The 22,610-nt window shown below is 34.4% G+C and overlaps 1 protein-coding gene across 1 annotated transcript; it reads left to right on the top strand.

Annotated features, from left to right (window-relative positions):
• The first annotated feature begins 458 nt into the window (after positions 1-458).
• On the top strand, positions 459-812 carry LOC139871151 (uncharacterized). The gene has a single exon (XM_071858889.1). It carries the CDS (start codon positions 459-461, stop codon positions 810-812), a length of 354 nt encoding a protein of 117 aa, XP_071714990.1.
• The last annotated feature ends 21,798 nt before the right edge of the window (positions 813-22,610 follow it).

Below are 22,610 nucleotides of genomic sequence, written 5' to 3'. Positions count from 1 at the left end.
ACGTTATATATTAAGTTTAAATTTGGTCAGAAATTTCCGGGTCATCACACCTAATTTTTCTCTTCTCTTTTCACAGCCGATATCCTTCCTGGCTACTTCCTTCGATCCTCTTCTTCATCATGACAACCTCTTATGACAAAATATACACTGTAACCTCAATATCCCATCTCATTCCTGTCAAATTAGATCTCACTAAACTCAATTATACGCACTGGAAAAAGCTGTTTACCACTCACTGTTCAGGATTTGATGTCCTTAAGTTTATTCTTGGCACATCTACGAATGAAGAAAAAACAACCCCGGCATAGATCAAGGCCGATGTGGTTGTATTGACCTGGATCTTCAATACAATATCAGAACCTCTCCTTGAGCGTCTATTAAACTCAGAACCTGCAACATTGAATGAAGCATGGGTGTTCTTGGCTAACCTGTTTCAAGAAAATAAACTTTCGAAAACAATGGAGTTACACGCTCAGTTACGTGATCTTTCAATCGGCAACCAAACTATTGAAGAATATCTTCGCAACATCGATCGAATTACAACTCATCTACGCAATCTTGGCTCAAACGTGGAAGATCATGATCTCGTTTTACACACTGTCAATGGGTTGCGTAACAAGTTTCCTCATGTCACTCACATCATTCTCCATCGTGAGCCTTTTCCAAAGTATGATACTATCCGATCCATGCTTTGGATGGAAGAGATGACATTAAATAGCCATGAACGCCTCACTTCAGACGCCCAGTTGAATGCTTCTCATCCAACGGCCCTCGTCGTCCAACCACCACCGAAACAACCGTCTAATCTGTAGTGACCCGAACTTTTCCATGTTTATATATATTAATTGAGATTGATATTTACATGACTAAATGTTTCCAACGTGTTAAGCAATCAAACTTGTTAAGACTTGATTAATTGAAATAGGTTTCATATAGACAATTGACCACCCAAGTTGACCGGTGATTCACGAACGTTAAAACTTGTAAAAACTATACGATGACATATATATGGTTATATATATAGTTAACATGATTTTATTATAAGTATGTATCTCATTAGGTATTTTAACAATGAGTTATATACATAAAAATGAGACTATTAAATTAAGAAACTCGAAAACGATATATATAACGATTATCGTTATAACAACGTCTTACTAGGTACATATGAATCATATTAAGATATTGATACACTTGGTTAATTATGTTAAATGATAAGTAAATATATTATTAAGTGTATTAACAATAAAATACATATGTAAAAATAAGACTACTAACTTAATGATTTCGAAACGGGACATATATGTAACGATTATCGTTGTAACAACATTTAACTGTATATATATCATACTAAGATATATTATATATCATAATATCATGATAATATAACAATTTAACATCTCATTTGTTATAATAAACAATGGGTTAACAACATTTAACAAGATCGTTAACCTAAAGGTTTCAAAACAACATTTACATGTAACGACTAACAATGACTTAACGACTCAGTTAAAATGTATATACATGTAGTGTTTTAATATGTATTCATACACTTTTGAGAGACTTCAAGACACTTATCAAAATACTTCTACTTAACAAAAATGCTTACAATTACATCCTCGTTCAGTTTCATCATCAATTCTACTCGTATGCACCCGTATTCGTACTCGTACAATACACAGCTTTTAGATGTATGTACTATTGGTATATACACTCCAATGATCAGCTCTTAGCAGCCCACGTGAGTCACCTAACACATGTGGGAACCATCATTTGACAACTAGCATGAAATATCTCATAAAATTACAAAAATATGAGTAATCATTCATGACTTATTTACATGAAAACAAAATTACATATCCTTTATATCTAATCCATACACCAACGACCAAAAACACCTACAAACACTTTCATTCTTCAATTTTCTTCATCTAATTGATCTCTCTCAAGTTCTATCTTCAAGTTCTAAGTGTTCTTCATAAATTCCAAAAGTTCTAGTTTCATAAAATCAAGAATACTTCCAAGATTGCAAGTTTACTTCCAAGTTTTCTAAATCCATTCCAAGTAATCATCCAAGATCAAGAAACCTTTGTTACTTACAGTAGGTTATCTTTCTAATACAAGTTAATAATCATATTCAAACTTTAATTCAATTTCTATAACTATAACAATCTTATTTCGAGTGGAAATCTTACTTGAAATTGTTTTCGTGTCATGATTCTGCTTCAAGAACTTTCAAGCCATCCAAGGATCCTTTGAAGCTAGATCTATTTTTCTCATTTATAGTAGGTTTATCCAAGGAACTTGAGGTAGTAATGATGTTCATAACATCATTCGATTCATACATATAAAGCTATCTTATCCGAAGGTTTAAACTTGTAATCACTAGAACATAGTTTAGTTAATTCTAAACTTGTTCGCAAACAAAAGTTAATCCTTCTAACTTGACTTTTAAAATCAACTAAACACATGTTCTATATCTATATGATATGCTAACTTAATGATTTAAAACCTGGAAACATGAAAAACACCGTAAAACCGGATTTACGCCGTCGTAGTAACACCGCGGGCTGTTTTGGGTTAGTTAATTAAAAACTATGATAAACTTTGATTTAAAAGTTGTTATTCTGAAAAAATGATTTTTATTATGAACATGAAACTATATCCAAAAATTATGGTTAAACTCAAAGTGGAAGTATGTTTTCTAAAATGGTCATCTAGACGTCGTTCTTTCGACTGAAATGACTACCTTTACAAAAATGACTTGTAACTTATTTTTCCGACTATAAACCTATACTTTTTCTGTTTAGATTCATAAAATAGAGTTCAATATGAAACCATAGCAATTTGATTCACTCAAAACGGATTTAAAATGAAGAAGTTATGGGTAAAACAAGATTGGATAATTTTTCTCATTTTAGCTACGTGAAAATTGGTAACAAATCTATTCCAACCATAACTTAATCAACTTGTATTGTATATTATGTAATCTTGAGATACCATAGACACGTATACAATGTTTTGACCTATCATGTCGACACATCTATATATATTTTGGAACAACCATAGACACTCTATATGTGAATGTTGGAGTTAGCTATACAGGGTTGAGGTTGATTCCAAAATATATATAGTTTGAGTTGTGATCAATACTGTGATACGTATACACTGGGTCGTGGATTGATTCAAGATAATATTTATCGATTTATTTCTGTACATCTAACTGTGGACAACTAGTTGTAGGTTACTAACGAGGACAGCTGACTTAATAAACTTAAAACATCAAAATATATTAAAAGTGTTGTAAATATATTTTGAACATACTTTGATATATATGTATATATTGTTATAGGTTCGTGAATCAACCAGTGGCCAAGTCTTACTTCCCGACGAAGTAAAAATCTGTGAAAGTGAGTTATAGTCCCACTTTTAAAATCTAATATTTTTGGGATGAGAATACATGCAGGTTTTATAAATGATTTACAAAATAGACACAAGTACGTGAAACTACATTCTATGGTTGAATTATCGAAATCGAATATGCCCTTTTTATTAAGTCTGGTAATCTAAGAATTAGGGAACAGACACCCTAATTGACGCGAATCCTAAAGATAGATCTATTGGGCCTAACAAACCCCATCCAAAGTACCGGATGCTTTAGTACTTCGAAATTTATATCATATCCGAAGGGTGTCCCGGAATGATGGGGATATTCTTATATATGCATCTTGTTAATGTCGGTTACCAGGTGTTTACCATATGAATGATTTTTATCTCTATGTATGGGATGTGTATTGAAATATGAAATCTTGTGGTCTATTGTTACGATTTGATATATATAGGTTAAAGCATGTTTATTCTCAGGTGAATACTAAGAGCTTCCGCTGTTGCATACTAAAATAAGGACAAGATTTGGAGTTGATATTGTGTAAAAACTGCATTCAAGAAACTGATTTCGATGTAACATATTTGTATTGTAAACCATTATGTAATGGTCGTGTGTAAACAAGATATTTTAGATTATCATTATTTGATAATCTACGTAAAGCTTTTTAAACCTTTATTTATGAAATAAAGGTTATGGTTTGTTTTAAAAATGAATGCAATCTTTGAAAAATGTCTCATATAGAGGTCAAAACCTCGCAACGAAATCAATTAATATGAAACGTTTTTAATCAATAAGAACAGGACATTTCAGTTGGTATCCGAGCGTTGGTCTTAGAGAACTAGAAAATTTGCATTAGTGTGTCTTATCGAGTTTGTTAGGATGCATTAGTGAGTCTGGACTTCGACCGTGTTTTCTTTAAAAATGATTGCTTAACATTTTTGTTGGAAACTATATATTATTAACATGTATATATTATGTGATATATTAATCTCTTAACATGTTTGATATTGTGTGATAGATGTCTACCTCTAGCACAAATCCCATTGACTCACCTAATAATAACGAAGAGTCGAATATATATTGGACTGATTCACAAGTTCCCGAAGAGGAACCGGAAGAAGAATCAGAACCGGAAGAAGAATCATAACCGGAAGAGGAGGAACCGGAGGAGGAGGAAACGGAAGAAGAAATAGAACCGGTGGGGGAAATAATAAAACGGTTAAGTAAAAGAAAATCCTCAACCAACCGACCAAGGTTAATTATGGTCAATGGTGTTTCCGCCAAGGAAGCAAAATATTGGGAGGATTACCAATTCTCCGATGAATCGGATTCCGACGAGAATTACGACGATGTTATAGAAATTACCCCAACTGAATTTAAAAAGGCAAAAGAAAATAATAAGGGAAAGGGCACAAAAATAGAGAAATCTAATTCCAACCCCGATGAACTTTATATGTATCGTCAACCCCCGAAGTCCTTAAGTTGTAACAATGACCCGGGAACCTCTAAACCACCAGGTTTTTCTAAACCAAGTAGAAAACGACGGCGGCTCGTATTAGGGGAACATCATATATCCCTAGAAACTTGGAAAAACGAACCAAAACCGAAGAAGAAGAAACAAGCGAGTCGGAATAATATAGTTGTATTCGTGTGGTGTAATATATGTAATATAGTGTGCTTATGCTTTATGATATATTTAAAAAAAAAATTGCTTGTATTAATAAGTATTTTTTTTATGAATCTAACTCTTCGTCTATTTTACAGTATAAAAACACAAAATGGATAGACAACCCAATATTTTAAGAGACCTACCCGGAGACATGATTGATGAAATCTTGTCTAGAGTCGGTCAGAATTCTTTGGCACAACTATTTACGGCGAAATCAGTTTGTAAGACATTCGAAGAACGTTCCAAGAATGCCTTGGTTTATAAGAGACTTTCATTTGAAAGATGGGGGATATCACATTGGGAAACCCATAAGTTACGATGTGTTTACTTTGATGCATATATTGCGGGGAACCCAAATGCTATTTTACGCAACGGGTTAAGAAATTATTTTGACTCAATGTATCCGAATATAGGACTTCAAGATTTAGAAAAAGCAGCTAACATGCAACATAAAGAAGCATGCTATGCTTACGGGTTAGTAATGTTCGCTTCTCACCAAAGTGAGAAAAAGAACATCGGGCTACAACTATTAAACAAAACGTTCCCACAAGTGACGGAGTCGGTAATTGGGGTAAGAAATGAGGTTTTTAGGTTATTACGAGACTGTTGGTCATTACGTAACCCTCGTCCCTTTGACGACGTTACAACACGCTGTCTTATCAACGGCCATAACGGTTATGTTCCATAAGACCAAGGATGGGAAGTAGTCCTAGTAAAACCAGAATGCATGACTTGTTTCTGGACGTATGAATTGCGTGTCTTTATTGCCTTTGCTGAACGACTTGTGTACTAGCTAGAATTATCTTCACAACTATCTTGTATCAAAGTTATTGTGTGCTATATTTCATGCTTTATGTAAAATAAGCGGTATTGTAAGTTTGTAAAATATTGTATAAAAGTTTGAACGCGAAATATTATTATAATCAGTTTTTCATATAGAATTGTAGTAGTTGAATTGTATATTAGCTACTAAGTATGAACTTAACGGGTAGGTACTACCCGAATTTAAACTTATAAAACTCTAATAAGAAGAAAAAGCTTTTATAAATGAGTTCATATTATGCTACGAAATACTATTAACTACTCTTAATATTCTGTATGATTAACTTGTTCCATTTGACTATTTTGAAGGAAATGGCACCGACTACTCGACACACCGTGAATATGAATGAAGAGGAATTCCGTACTTTTTTAGCTTCAAACATAGCCGCAGTACAGGCTGCGCTACATACCAACAATAACCTTGGATCTAGCAGTACAGGAAATCGTGTAGGATGCACCTACAAAGAATTCACTGCCTGCAAACCTTTAGAATTTGATGGAACCGAAGGACCGATCAGATTGAAACGGTGGACCGAGAAGGTTGAATCGGTGTTTTCCATAAGTAAGTGTACTGAAGAGGACAAAGTGAAGTACGCTACGCATACCTTCACAGGTTCTGCGTTAACATGGTGGAATACCTATCTAGAGCAAGTGGGACAAGATGATGCGTACGCACTACCGTGGTCAGCATTCAAGCACTTGATGAACGAGAAGTACCGTCCTAGAACCGAGGTTAATAAGCTCAAGACAGAACTTAGAGGGTTACGAACCCAAGGATTTGATATTACCACGTACGAAAGACGATTCACAAAATTGTGCCTATTGTGTCCGGGAGCGTTCGAAGATGAGGAAGAGAAGATCGACGCGTTTGTGAAAGGATTACCGGAAAGAATCCAAGAAGATATAAGTTCACACAAGCCCGCCTCCATACAACAGGCATGTAGAATGGCTCACAAACTAGTGAACCAGATTGAGGAAAGAATTAAAGAACAGACGGCTGAAGAGGCCAATGTGAAGCAAGTCAAAAGAAAGTGGGAAGAAAACGGTGATAAGAATCACCAATACAACAACAACAGCAATTACAATAATAATCGCAACAATTATCCCAACAATCGCAACATCAATCGCAACTACAACAAATGGCCCAACAACAACAACAACAACAGCAACTACAACAATCGTCACAACAATAATAACAACCACAACAACAACAACAATCAGAAGCAGCTATGCCAAAGGTATGAAAAGTATCACTCGGGGTTCTGCACCAAATTTTGCAACAAGTGTAAAAGAAATGGTCATAGCGCGGCGAAGTGTGAGGTCTACGGACCAGGGGTTAACAGAACGAAAGGAACAAATGGTGTCGGAACGAGTAATGGCGGAGCAAGTAGTGTCGGAGCAAGTTATGCCAATGTAGTTTGTTATAAATATAGAAAACCGAGCCACATTATTAGAAATTGCCCAAACCAGGAGAACACGAATGGACAAGGCCGCGGAAGAGTTTCCAATATTAATGCGGCAGAGGCACAGGAAGACCCGGAGCTTGTTACGGGTACGTTTCTTATTGACAATAAATCTGCTTACGTTTTATTTGATTCGGGTGCGGATAGAAGCTATATGAGTAGAGATTTTTGTGCTAAATTAAGTTGTCCATTGACGCCATTGGATAGTAAATTTTTACTCGAATTAGCAAACGGTAAATTAATTTCAGCAGATAATATATGCCGGAATCGAGAAATTAAACTGGTTAGCGAAACATTTAAGATTGACTTGATACCAGTAGAGTTAGGGAGTTTTGATGTAATAGTTGGCATGGACTGGCTAAAGAAGATGAAAGCAGAGATTGTATGTTACGAAAATGCAATTCGCATTGTACGAGAAGAAGGAGAACCCTTAATGGTGTACGGAGAAAAGGGCAACACGAAGCTACATCTTATTAGTAATTTGAAGGCACAAAACCTAATAAGAAAAGGTTGCTATGCTGTTCTAGCACATGTCGAGAAAGTACAAACTGAAGAAAAGAGCATCAATGATGTTTTTGTCGCAAAAGAATTTCCCGATGTATTTTCGAAAAAATTACAGGGACTACTTCCACATCGATCTGTTGAATTTCAAATAGATCTTGTACCCGGAGCAGCACCAATAGCTCGTGCTCCTTATAGACTCGCACCCAGCGAGATGAAAGAACTGCAAAGCCAACTGCAAGAACTATTAGAACATGGTTTCATTCGACCAAGCACATCACCGTGGGGAGCTCCTGTTTTGTTTGTCAAGAAGAAAGATGGTACATTCAGGTTGTGTATCGACTACCGAGAGTTAAACAAACTTACCATCAAGAACCGCTACCCACTACCGAGAATTGATGACTTATTTGATCAACTACAAGGCTTGTCGGTTTATTCGAAGATCGATTTACGTTCTGGATATCATCAAATGCGAGTAAAGGAGGATGATATTCCAAAAACTGCTTTTAGGATGCGTTATGGTCATTAAGAGTTTATGGTTATGCCGTTTGGATTGATTAACGCACCAGCTGTGTTCATGGACCTTATGAACCGAGTGTGTGGGCCATATCTTGACAAGTTTGTCATTGTTTTCATCGATGACATACTTATTTACTCAAAGAATGATCAAGAGCACGAAGAACATTTGAGAAAAGTGCTAGAAGTATTGAGGAAAGAAAAACTGTAGGCTAAGTTTTCAAAGTGTGCATTTTGGTTGGAAGAAGTTCAATTCCTCGGTCACATAGTGAACAAAGAAGGTATCCAGGTGGACCCGGCAAAGATCGAAACCGTTGAAAAGTGGGAAACCCCAAAAACTCCGAAGCATATACGTCAATTTTTAGGATTGGCTGGTTACTACAGAAGATTCATCCAAGATTTCTCCAAAATAGCAAAACCCTTGACTGCATTAACGCATAAAGGGAAGAAATTTGAATGGAAGGATGAACAAGAGAAGGCATTTCAGTTATTGAAGAAAAAGCTAACTATGGCACCTATATTGTCATTGCCTGAAGGGAATGATGATTTTGTGATATATTGTGACGCCTCAAAGCAAGGTCTCGGTTGTGTATTAATGCAACGAACAAAGGTAATTGCTTATGCGTCTAGACAATTGAAGATTCACGAGCAAAATTATACGACGCATGATTTGGAATTAGGCGCGGTTGTTTTTGCATTAAAGACTTGGAGGAACTACTTATATGGGGTCAAAAGTATTATATATACCGACCACAAAAGTCTTCAACACATATTTAATCAGAAACAACTGAATATGAGGCAGCGTAGGTGGATTGAATTGTTGAATGATTATGACTTTGAGATTCGTTACCACCCGGGGAAGGCAAATGTGGTAGCCGACGCCTTGAGCAGGAAGGACAGAGAACCCATTCGAGTAAAATCTATGAATATAATGATTCACAATAACCTTACTACTCAAATAAAGGAGGCGCAACAAGGAGTTTTAAAAGAGGGAAATTTAAAGGATGAAATACCCAAAGGATCGGAGAAGCATCTTAATATTCGGGAAGACGGAACCCGGTATAGGGCTGAAAGGATTTGGGTATCAAAATTTGGAGATATGAGAGTGATGTTATGCGAGGTGTATATAAAAATAGTTTATATTTTACTAGGAAAAACTATTAAATACGATACAATTTTACACAAGATATTTATTTATTTATAGAATGGATATACTTAAACCTTGCTACAACACTTATAGGCAGTGTACCTAATCGTACAGTAGTGTAGTTTTTAGTAAGTCCGGTTCGTTCCACAGGGAAATCTTTAAACAAAGCTCAACGCTATATTAGTTTACTTTTATAAAAATACAAACATATATATAAGTAATATTATTATTATAAAGGGGGGTTTTTACCGTTTAATGACCGGTTTGTCGATTTTAAAACTTTAGTCGCAGTTAAAACCTAATGTAAAATATTAAATAAATAAAAGACTTAATTTAAAGCGTAAAGTAAATAACGATAATGAAATTGCGAATAATAAAAGTGCGATAAAATAAAATTGCGATAATTAAAAAGTACGATAATTAAAAGTGCAATTAAATAACAATAAATAAAAGTGCGATAATTAGAAGTGCAATTAAATATAAAATAAAGGAAATTAAATATGAAATAAAAGAATTATGCTTATTTAAACTTCCGTAATCATGATGTTTGACGTGTTGATTTTAGTTTTATGCCCATGGGTTAATTGTCCTTTGTCCTGGATTATTTAATCTGTCCGTCTGGTTTTTGTCCATAACAGTCCATCAGTCATAAATATAAAGTGCGAGTGTCCTCGTCAAATTATTATTATACCCGAAGTTAAATATTTCAACTAATTGGGGATTCGAATTGTAACAAGGTTTTAATACTTTGTTTAATGAATACACCAGGTTATCGACTGCGTGTAAACCAAGGTTTTACTACTTTGTTAACAATTACACCAATTACCCTTGAATGTAATTTCGCCCCTGTTTTAATTATTCTAGTGGCTATTAATCCATTCCCGTGTCCGGTTAAATGAACGATTATTCGTACATATAAATACCCCGCCCATCGTGTCCGATCGAGTGTATATGGTAATTTATATGGACGCCCAATTGTAAATCTTTATATTAACATTAACAAACTTTCATTTAGTTAAACAAATATAAAGCCCATTAATAGCCCATAGTCTAATTTCCACAAGTGTCGTTCTTTTGTCCAAACCCCAATTATGGTACAAAGCCCAATTACCCAATTTTAGTAATTAACCCAACATCATGATTACTTCGTTTTAAATAAGCATAATAATAACTTAGCTACGAGACATTAATGTAAAAAGGTTGAACATAACTTACAATGATTAAAAATAGCGTAGCGTTACACGGACAGAATTTCGACTTACACCCTTACAATATTCGCTAACATACCCTTATTATTAGAATTATAATTAAAATTAAAATATAAATTATAAATATATATATATATTTTACGATATAGATAGAGAGATGGATGGATATATTGTTAATTTTGCGATCAGAATTCGTTTGCTTTTATAGGGATTTTTGACTTTCGGGGCTCCGCGACTCGCGGTGAAAACCTCTTCAAACTCCGCGAGTCGTGGAGAATGAATTTACAGCTCACACCCTTGGAGTCTTTCTCTGCCGACGGTTTTTTATTTATAAATATAATATATATATAATTAATATAATTAATTATATATTATATTATATTTATATACATAGTTAACTTGTAATTTTTAGTCCGTTGCGTCGAGCGTTAAGAGTTGACTCTGGTCCCGGTTCCGGATTTTTGAACGTCCTTGCGTACAATTTAATATCTTGTACTTTGCGTTTTGAATCTTGTACTCTTGTAATTTCGAGACGTTTCTTATCAATAATTGGAACCTCTTTGATTGTCTTTTGTCCTTTTGAGCTTTTTGGTCGTTTGCGTCTTCAATTCGTCGAATCTGTCTTTTGTCTTCACCTTTTATTATTTAAACGAATATCACTTGTAAATAGAACAATTGCAACTAAAAGCTTGTCTTTCTTGAGGAATAATGCTATGAAATATATGTTCGTTTTTAGCATTATCAAATATTCCCACACTTGAGCGTTGCTTGTCCTCAAGCAATATCGTCTTGAAATACTAGAATCACTTCTTTATTCTTCACACTTTGTACATCAGTGATTTCTATAAGGTGGTATAAACAATGGTAGTAACGATATGGTTTACAGTCCCACATGACTATAAAAATTTAGATCCATTAAGGAAATTGGATCTTTATGAAAACATTTGATCTTTTGAAAATTAAATCTAGTTTTTACCCTAGATAAGTTTTCCGGAATAACCCTTTACCGGTGTTTGCAAAATATTTTTGTGGGTTTGGTGGGTTTTAGATTTGAAAATTTTAGCTCAAAACTTGCGGTTTTGTGTCACCCACTTGCTAACCTTGTATTAGGAAAGCAACACGTCCAGTTTACTTGTCCCGTATATTACCTTTCGGCAAACTACCATCCGGTTGTAAAGGAAAGTGATGAACAAGCAACTGTTAAGGCAATGTCCCGTGACATGCTTTTGATTATGGTCTATAAACGTGTCGGACGCAATTACTATCCTTGGTAGGAGCAATAGTAAAGCTCACCCTTATAATTTTTCGGTATGGCACAAGGTTCTGTCTTTGACCATGCTATGCAACCACCGTTCTTACGGTTGACACCCGATTTAGTTCAGGTGACCTAATGAATTCCAGGTGAATTCCTAGGATTTTACGTTCAATGGTAATGAACGCATTGAAAATAGGGTTTTCAGAAAACAAATCGGTTTGTAATTTTGATCAAAATATTTTCTCGTTCAAGCTCGAGTTTAGATATCATTGAATTCCATGAGTTTGTAATTCTCAATCTTTAAGGTCAATCTCTAGGATTGAGTAATATCAGTCTTAAAAGCTGATTTTTAATCTTTAAGGAGATTATCCTTTCCGGGGATCTGATTCATTTAGTCTTATCCAGCTAATTTGCATGGTGCCCCCCCATTGTACGAGATAAATCCTTCTCATGGTTAGGATAAATCTGACCACTTGGCGACCCTGTTTAATGCTGAGGTCCGTGGATTTCCTGCTGATTTTAGTGATGACTTTTCTAGATTTTTCGTCAACCTACAGCTGGTCTGGACGACAACTTCATGACCTAAATCAAGAAGCGCGTGTCTTTTTCGGAAGACTTTACTTCCTTTTAATGATGGAATTGATTCATCGTGTAGATCCATATCTTCTTTTCTTTCATCGGGTAAAAACAGTTTAGTTTAGTTCAAAGCAAAAGTATTTTCAGTTATTTGTTACAGATATATGTGACATATGTTTAAGATAACTTGGTAAATTTTCCCACACTTGGCTTTTATTTTCCTTTTTATCGTCCTCTATTCCATTTTAAATGAATTTTAACATTTTAGTTTGTTTCTCAATTTATGTCCTTTCCGAGGTAACAATAATTTCGGTGTTAAAACCTAGTTTTATCGTTCATAAATATGTATAAACATGATTTTGAATTCATTTAATTGAAAATTTTTGAAAAATTTTACTAGAATTGGGTAGTCAGTATATAAGACCAGGGCTGTTCTTTATTATCAGAGAGCACTAGATTCTAATACAACTACTGCTTTACTAGTATTTTTAATGGTAACCAAGTGTATAAAATAAAAATTTTAAAATCCGAAAGAATTTAACCCCTTCCCACACTTAAGATCTTGCAATGCCCTCATTTGCAAGAAATCAGTAACAATTTAAATTATTGAGGGTGATTTGTGTGAAAATGATTAAATTTTTACCAAAGTTTCCAAATATATTGGCGTTTGTTTGCTGAATGATAAATGGTGCACATCATTTGTTCATTCCGTCTTGTTGTTATTTCACATATATTTTGCATCTTGTCGTCAAAATTAGTTGCTTTTGCTGAACTTAATGCCAGTCTTTGAAAATGCGTTGTTTTACCCTGTTGTGTACATAAGATAAACTGCAAACATATATACATATTTTTGAAGTTTGGTATATTACCCCACATTCAAAAATTATTAAAATCTAAGAATAAAAGTTAGATAATTATAAAAATGATTACAATATTAACAAAAGTATTAAACGTATCAATAATTACAAATTACAAAATAAAAATAAAAAAAAATAAGTAAACTAAGGATGATATTGGTACCAATAGGGGTTCCAGGCATAACCATAGGTGCTATAGAATGCTTCGGCAGGGTCATACGTAGGATATGGTGGCTGCATCTCTATAGACCAAGGAGGGAAGATGGGTTTCGGTATAGGAATATAGTTTCTACCTATATGTTGGCAATGAGCTATGATTTGGTTCTGATGAACTTGCCAATCTTCAAATGCTCTCTGTCTAGCATTTTCGTATTCCTGAGAAGCTATAAACCTATGCATTTCTTGCATCTCATTCCCCCCTCCTACATTACCTTGCTGCTGGTTTCTCTCCACCTGTGGATGTCTACCATGGTATCGTACTGCGGCGTTATTTCGCCTCTTCAAAACTTTCGCACCATGGTATACATTTAAACCTATAGTATCGCGGGGTTCCGGCTCTTCTAGTAATAATCCTCCCCGACTTATATCCACACCGAGATATTCACCAATCAAAGTAATAAAAATACCACCTCCTATTATGCTATGCGGTCGCATCCCCCGAACCATAGCTGATAAATAATAACCCACACAATATGGTATACTTACAGCGCTTTGTGGGTCTCGAATACACATATGGTAAAACAAATCCTGTTCATTTACCTTTTCCTTGTTTTTACCCCTTTGTGTAATCGAATTAGCTAAAAACCTATGTATCACTCTTAATTCGGCTCTATCTATATCCAAATAAGAGTAATTTCCCCCTTTGAAACGGTGATGGCTTGTCATTTGACTCCACACACCGTGTGTATCAAAATTTTCATCTATCTTTCTACCGTTTAGTATCAATCCTCTACAATCGGCAGACGCTAACTCCTCAGGCGTATATATACGTAAAGCCTGAGCCATGTCCAGTAAAGACATGTGGCGCATCGAACCTCCTAACAAAAATCTAATAAAAGAACGATCGGTTAAACTAGCTACCCGATCATTCAACTCTATACTACATAACAATTCTTCACACCATACTTTATATACAGGTCTACGTATGGTGAATAAACATACCCAGTCATTAAAAGAAGAATTACCATACCTCTGTACAAGTAATTCCCTAATTGGCCCGGCCAATTCTACAGCTTCTAAGGGTCCCCATTCTATGACCCTTGGTACCTCAACAACCTTGGAATGAAGAGTATGCAAACCCCTTTGATATTTTGGATAATCTATCCAAAGTCTGTCAAATCTCAGGTTCGGGTGCAACTCTTCCAAGTGCATATCGGAAAAGGTCATGACTGGATGAGGTATATCCTGCTTGTAGTAGTTATCCACCTCCTGTTGTTCCAAATTCTCAGCAGGAGCATTGCGGGCTTGGGATGAAGATTCACCCCTTTCATTCTGCAAAACACATCAAACACAATTTTTGTGCATCCAAATATGCATTAGTGTCAGCAAAATCATCAATCAAAATAATTACAATGACATTATCAATTTATATCAAACTTAAGCTTATTTTCACATTTTTATCAAATATACACTTTTTCAAATAAGCATATACGAAAATGTTCGCCAAGTTCATAAACATTCAACTCAAATAACATGTCAAAATAATCATTACTAGCAATTAAACAAGTCTCAAATGGCATTATCTTTCAAAAATCAAGTTCATGAATTTTAGACTTGAAAAAGTCCACTTTAATTCTCAAAATCATGTTTAGGCTCAAAGTTTGGATCATTTAACTACCTAGACATGTTACACTACTCAATTTAGCAACAATTCATGACAAAAATCGGCCATAACCTGTTTATATCAAAAAGCCCCAAATTTGCTCAAGAACACAAACCCTAGATTATTCAAAATTTGAAATTTAAGGCTTCTAATCATGTTAAACAGCATCAATCTAGGTTATACAAGCATAATACATAAACAATTTAAGCCTAATTACACTAAAAAGCATCAAAATCAAATTGGGGAAAAAAATTGCTCAAGAACATCAAATTTCGAATTAAATGGTGTTTAGGTGTAGAAATTTACCGTTTTTCTTGAGTAATTCTTAGATAGCATCCTTCTCAACATGATTTTAGTAAAAAATTTGGTGATTAACGGTTAAAAATTGTGATTTTTGGGGTGTTTTTGGGTGGTTTTTCGGGGTTATGTTCGCAGTATTTTTGGGTGTGGAGTGTGAAACTGAGCTGTTGCAGCTCTTATTTTTTTTCTGTAATCCGGTCCTCCCGCGAGTCGCGGGGATTAACCCTCCAAACTCCGCGAGTCGCGGAGTTTGGTATTTTTTTATTTTATTTTTTTTATTTTTTATATAATCATTAACTTATTTAAAACAATTAAGTACTTAATTTTAAAATTTTGTTTCCCTTGTTATTTAGGACGAGGTCGTTTCGGATCGATGTCCTAGTCCGTCCCTCGACAAAATTTTTAAAATTTGTCTTTTTGTAGCGATTGTTTTAAAAGCTAAGATTTTTGGGTTTTCTCAATGTTTTTGGCATACTTTAATTCAATAAGATTAAAAATAATGATATTAAAAGTTCTCGTCCCTCCCTCGGGTAAAGCAATTTCGGTTCAAAGACCTAGTCTTCAACTTACGATGAATTTTAAAAATCATATTCTTAACTTAATGAGATAAAGTAAATTTTTGTTTTTAAATTCACACAACTTAAATATAAAATTCAAAATTATTATTAAAAATTCATACCAAACTTAAAATTTGAAATGCATAAAATTAAAAATTTATATTTTAAAAATTCACACCAAACTTAATTTAAAAATTCATAAATTCATATCAAACTTATATTAATTTTTCAAATATTTACAATTTTTAAATATATTGTTTTTACAAAATTTACAATATTAATTTAAGATTTAAATATTAATTTTAAAAACATGGTAAAAATAAATTTAAAAATCTTTTTGTCTTTTTATCCCACTTTAATCAATCAAATATTATCAAAAATATGCGCCCCTCTTTTCGGTAAAGTAATTTCGGTTCCAAGACCTAATTTAACTCATGACGAATTTTTGAAATATTTTGGGTTGATTGATTAAAGATATTTATACCTTAAGAATAAACGTTAAATTTCGCAGTGATGTAATAAATTTTTGAATGATATCAATAATTTCGGACGCCAAACCTAATTTTATTCAATACCAATTTAATACTTTTTAGCGAACAAATTAGCGTTTATTATCAAAAGGTTAAAAATAAAAATAAAAATAAAAACTGTACAGACATACCTGTGAAATAGATTTCTTAGTTATATGATCTATCCCATTCATAAGATAGTCGGTTTAATTGGTTTTCCATGGCTACATAGGCGTAACCTCGAGCATTCAGTATCTTTTCTTCTAAACATATGAACGGTCCGTCTCTGCATAAAGTAACAAATTCGGTATTTGAATAGGTTTGATTATTTGAACATTTACCTCCATGTGACCATTTTCCGCATTTGTGACATCGTTCTAGGTGTCGTGCTCTTCTTTTCGCTGCGGATTTTGATTTTCCTTTACCAAATTGTAACTTATTATCTTCGCATCTGGATTCTTTTCTAACTCCGTCCATTCTTTCTCTGATTACTGATACTATTTCACTCGGTAGTATGTCATTATTTCTTTTAGTGATCAAAGCGTGTAGCATTAGACCATGGTTTAGTTCACAGGCAGTCTTCATTTTGTAAAAACCTAAAAAAAATAAAAATTCAGAATGGGGGGAGAAGACTAGTTCTTTAGGGTCTGCTAGGGAAAGACCATTCGGGTTCCATTTTCGAGAACTACACGAAAATAGACAATCTAACTCTAACAGAAATACATATTATCCTTTAAAGACTTGATTCTCCCCACACTTAGTTAGCTGTGGTGTCGAAATTGTGATTAACTTCGTTGTCGACTTCCATCGGACCATGTATGTAATGTTTAACTCTGTGACCTTTAACTTTAAATTCAATCCCATTTGAATTTATCAATTCTATCGTTCCGTATGGGAAAACTCTTTTGACTATGAATGGTCCAGACCATCTTGATTTCAATTTTCCAGGAAATAGCTTGAATCGTGAATTGAAAAGAAGAACTCTGTCTCCTTCTTTAAATTCTTTTGAACTTCTGATTCTTTTATCATGCCATTTCTTCGTTCTTTCTTTATAGATTAACGAATTATCGTATGCTTCATGTCTTAATTCTTCTAATTCGTTTAGTTGACTTAATCGTAGACGTCCAGCTTCATGTAAATCAAGATTACATGTCTTCAAAGCCCAAAATGCTTTGTGTTCAATTTCTACTGGAAGATGACATGCTTTTCCATAAACAAGTCTAAAAGGTGTGGTTCCAATTGGAGTTTTGTAGGCTGTTCTAAAAGCCCAGAGTGCATCCTCCAATTTAATGGACCATTCCTTCGGATTTGATCCTACGGTTTTCTCTAGAATACGTTTTAAAGCTCGGTTGGTATTTTCAACTTGTCCACTTGTTTGTGGATGATATGCGGTGGAGATTTTATGAGTTACTCCATATCTTTTAAGAACTTTCTCAAGTTGATTATTACAGAAATGAGTACCCCGATCACTTATTAAAGCTTTCGGTGTTCCAAACCTTGCAAAAAGACGTTTTAAAAAGTTGACTACAACTCGTGCATCGTTAGTTGGGAGAGCTTGTGCTTCCGCCCATTTAGATACATAATCAATGGCTACGAGTATATATAGATTATTATTAGATTTTGGAAATGGACCCATAAAGTCAATACCCCAAATGTCAAATACTTCACATACTTGGATGATATTTTGTGGCATTTCATCACGTTGACTTATTTTTCCGGCCCTTTGACATGCATCACAGGATTTGCAAAGAAGGTGTGCGTCTTTGTAAATTGTAGGCCAATAGAATCCAGCTTCATAAACTTTTCTTGCTGTTAGTTGAGGCCCATAATGCCCTCCTGTTGGTCCTGTGTGACAATGGTTTAAAATTTTACTAGCTTCATCTCCAAATACACATCGGCGTATTATTCCATCGGGACAACTTTTAAACAGATGTGGATCTTCCCAGAAATAGTGTTTTATATCACTGAAGAATTTCTTTCGTCTTTGGTACGATAATCCTTTTTCAAGGAATCCACAAACTAAGTAGTTTGCATAGTCTGCAAACCATGGGATTTCTTTATAATCTATCTTCAATAGATATTCATCAGGAAAGTTGTCTTGTATGGCCGATTCATTCAGAACTTCTAATTCGGGATTTTCAAGACGAGAAAGATGATCAGCGGCGAGATTTTCTGCTCCTCTTTTATCTCGGATTTCAATATCAAACTCTTGTAAGAGTAAGATCCAACGGATTAATCTTGGTTTAGCATCTTGTTTTGAAAATAGGTATCTAAGAGCAGAATGGTCGATATAGACCACCGTTTTTGCTAGAACGAGATATGATCGAAATTTGTCAAAAGCAAAGACAATAGCAAGGAGTTCTTTTTCAGTAGTTGTATAGTTCGTTTGTGCTCCTTGTAACATCTTACTAGCATAATATATAGGTTGAAATCGTTTTTCAATCCTTTGTCCTAAAACGGCTCCCATTGCAAAATCACTTGCATCGCACATTAGTTCAAATGGTAGATTCCAATTTGGTATTATCATGATCGGCGCATTAGTGAGTTTCTCTTTAAGAATATTAAAAGATTTGATACACTCATCTGAAAAAGATGAATGGCGCATCCTTTTCTAGGAGTTTATTCATAGGAGTGGCAATTTTAGAAAAATCTTTTATGAAACGTCGGTAAAAACCGGCATGCCCTAGAAAACTCCTAACTCCTCTAACATTGGTGGGATGTGGAAGTTTAGCAATTACATCTACTTTAGCTCTATCCAATTCAATTCCTTCTTTTGAAATTTTATGTCCAAGAACGATGCCTTCTTTAACCATGAAATGGCATTTCTCCCAATTAAGTACTAGATTTGATTTTTTGCATCTAATTAGCATTCGTTCCAGATTAACTAGACATGATTTAAATGTATCACCGAAGACTGAAAAGTCATCCATGAATACTTCCATGCATTCTTCTATTATGTCGTGAAAAATCGCCATCATACACCTTTGAAAGGTTGCAGGGGCGTTACAAAGTCCAAATGGCATGCGTTTGTAAGCAAAAGTACCATAAGGGCACGTGAATGTGGTTTTCTCTTGATCCTCGGGTGCTATTGGAATTTGAAAATATCCGGAAAATCCATCTAGAAAACAATAGTAACTATTTCCGGCTAATCTTTCCAACATTTGATCTATGAAAGGTAAGGGAAAGTGATCTTTTCTGGTGGCGTCATTTAATTTTCTATAATCAATACATACACGCCATCCTGTTACAGTCCTAGTAGGAATAAGCTCATTTTTCTCATTTGTAATGACAGTCATGCCACCCTTCTTAGGTACGCATTGAACTGGGCTTACCCATGGACTATCAGAAATTGGATATATCAAACCTGCATCTAGCAGTTTAATAATCTCTTTTTTAACTACATCTTGCATATTAGGATTTAGTCTTCGTTGGCGTTGCACATATGTTTTATGACCTTCTTCCATAAGGATTTTATGTGTGCAATACGAAGGACTTATTCCTTTAATATCATGAATCTTCCATGCAATGGCTGGTTTATGAGCTTTCAACACAGAAATGAGTTATGATTTCTCATTTTCAGTAAGAGAAGACGATATTATTACAGGTAATTCAGATTCACCATGTAAATAAGCGTATTCCAAATGGTTTGGAAGTGGCTTTAACTCTAATTTCGAATTGGATAAATAAAATCTAGAATTTGATGTAGTATATAATCGTGATAAGATACCCTAGAAATGAGAGAGAAAATGGTGTCTCGAACAGGTTCGCCGGTAAGTGCTTCAGGTTCTTCGCCAAGAGGGCAATGTGGTGGATGGAAATGATCGCCTTCTTCTTGTTTCCAATGATTGAGGAGGCTACGAACCCATCCCCAATTCATCCAGAATAGGTGATGACTGATTGGTTGATCCATTCCGGTCACACTGCTTTCAAAGCTTGAGTGAGATTCCATTTCGAAATCCGAGTGACTTGAACTGATGACAAATTCCATTTCGTACGATTGGATAAAGGATTTTCGATATAAAAATGATTTTTCGGCTATCGGGTGGTATTCTATTTACATAGGATATCTATATATAGAGATCAAAAGATTTCATAGATTACGGAGGAATTTGCGGGGTATGTCAGGTAAAGTTTAAAGTAACAGATACGATAAGATATGATTTAGCAGATACGCTAAGATATGAAGTTTTTCTATACACTACTCATGAAATTAATGTAGCAAGACGTGTCTAGACTAATAATGATAAGCAGGTAATTTCCTATGGATGATAAGCAGATGATTTCCGACTAGAAATGATAAGCAAAACTTTTGACATGCAGACACGGTCGAAGTCCAGACTCACTAATGCATCCTAATGACTTATCAGTTAGACACACTAATGCAGACCTGTTCGCTAAGACCACCGCTCTGATACCAACTGAAAGGACCCGTTCATATACATTATAAACGATTCACAATAGTTGATTACATTGCGAGGTATTTGACCTATATATGATATATTTTACAAACATTGCATTCGTTTTTAAAAGACAATCTTTCTTTACATCAAAAATTGACAGGCATGCATACCATTTCATAATATCCACTATCCAACTATAAATTGATTTAATAATAATCTTTGATGAACTCAATGACTCCAATGCAACGTTCTTCGAAATATGCTATGAAAGACTCCAAGTAATATCTTTAAAATGAGCAAATGCACAGCGGAAGATTTCTTTAACACCTGAGAATAAACATGCTTTAAAGTGTCAACTAAAAGGTTGGTGAGTTCATTAGTTTATCATAATCATTTATTTCCATCATTTTAATAGACCACAAGAATTTCATTTCCAGTTCTCATAAATATACGTCCCATGCATAGAGACAAAAAATAATCATTCATATGGTGAACACCTGGTAACTGACATTAACTAGATACATATAAGAATATCCCCTATCATTCCGGGATCCTCCTTCGGACATGATATAATTTTGAAGTACTAAAGCATCCGGTACTTTGGATGGGGTTTGTTAGGCCCAATAGATCTATCTTTAGGATTCACGTCAATTAGGGTGTTGATAATGCTAAAAACGAACATATATTTCATAGCATTATTCCTCAAGAAAGACAAGCTTTTAGTTGCAATTGTTCTATTTACAAGAGATATTCGTTTAAATAATAAAAGGTGAAGACAAAAGACAGATTCGACGAATTGAAGACGCAAACGACCAAAAAGCTCAAAAGTACAAAAGACAATCAAAAAGGTTCCAATTATTGATAAGAAACGTCTCGAAATCACAAGAGTACAAGATTCAAAACGCAAAGTACAAGATATTAAATTGTACGCAAGGACGTTCGAAAATCCGGAACCGGGACTAGAGTCAACTCTTAACGCTCGACGCAACGGACTAAAAATTACAAGTTAACTATGTATATAAATATAATATAATATATAATTAATTATATTAATTATATATATATTATATATATATATTAAAAACTGTCGGCAGCCAGAAACTCCAAGGGTGTGAATTGAAAATACCTCTCCGCGACTCGCGGAGTTTGAAGGGCTTTTTGCCGCGAGTCGCGGAGCCCCAAATTTCACTTCTGGCTATAAAGCCAACCGAATTCTGATCGAATTTATCATCTTATTTTCTCAATCTCTCTCAATATATACGTAATATATTTATATTTATAATTTATATTTTAATTTTAATTATAATTCTAATAATAAGGGTATGTTAGCGAATGTTGTAAGGGTGTAAGTCGAAATTCTGTCCGTGTAACGCTACGCTATTTTTAATCATTGTAAGTTATGTTCAACCTTTTTATATTAATGTCTCGTAGCTAAGTTATTATTATGCTTGTTTAAAACGAAGTAATCATGATGTTGGGCTAATTACTAAAATTGGGTAATTGGGCTTTGTACCATAATTGGGGTTTGGATAAAAGAACGACACTTGTGGAAACTAGGCTAAGGGCTATTAATGGGCTTTATATTTGTTTAACTAAATGAAAGTTTGTTAATGTTAATAT

Source organism: Rutidosis leptorrhynchoides, chromosome 10 (assembly GCF_046630445.1).
Source record: "Rutidosis leptorrhynchoides isolate AG116_Rl617_1_P2 chromosome 10, CSIRO_AGI_Rlap_v1, whole genome shotgun sequence".
Taxonomy (NCBI): Eukaryota; Viridiplantae; Streptophyta; class Magnoliopsida; order Asterales; family Asteraceae; genus Rutidosis; species Rutidosis leptorrhynchoides.
This window is presented reverse-complemented; position numbering and strand designations above follow the sequence as displayed.

What these genes read in the sequence shown, in the direction of transcription:
- LOC139871151 (XM_071858889.1), top strand. Translation starts at nt 459, where the DNA reads ATGGAGTTACACGCTCAGTTACGTGATCTTTCAATCGGCAACCAAACT.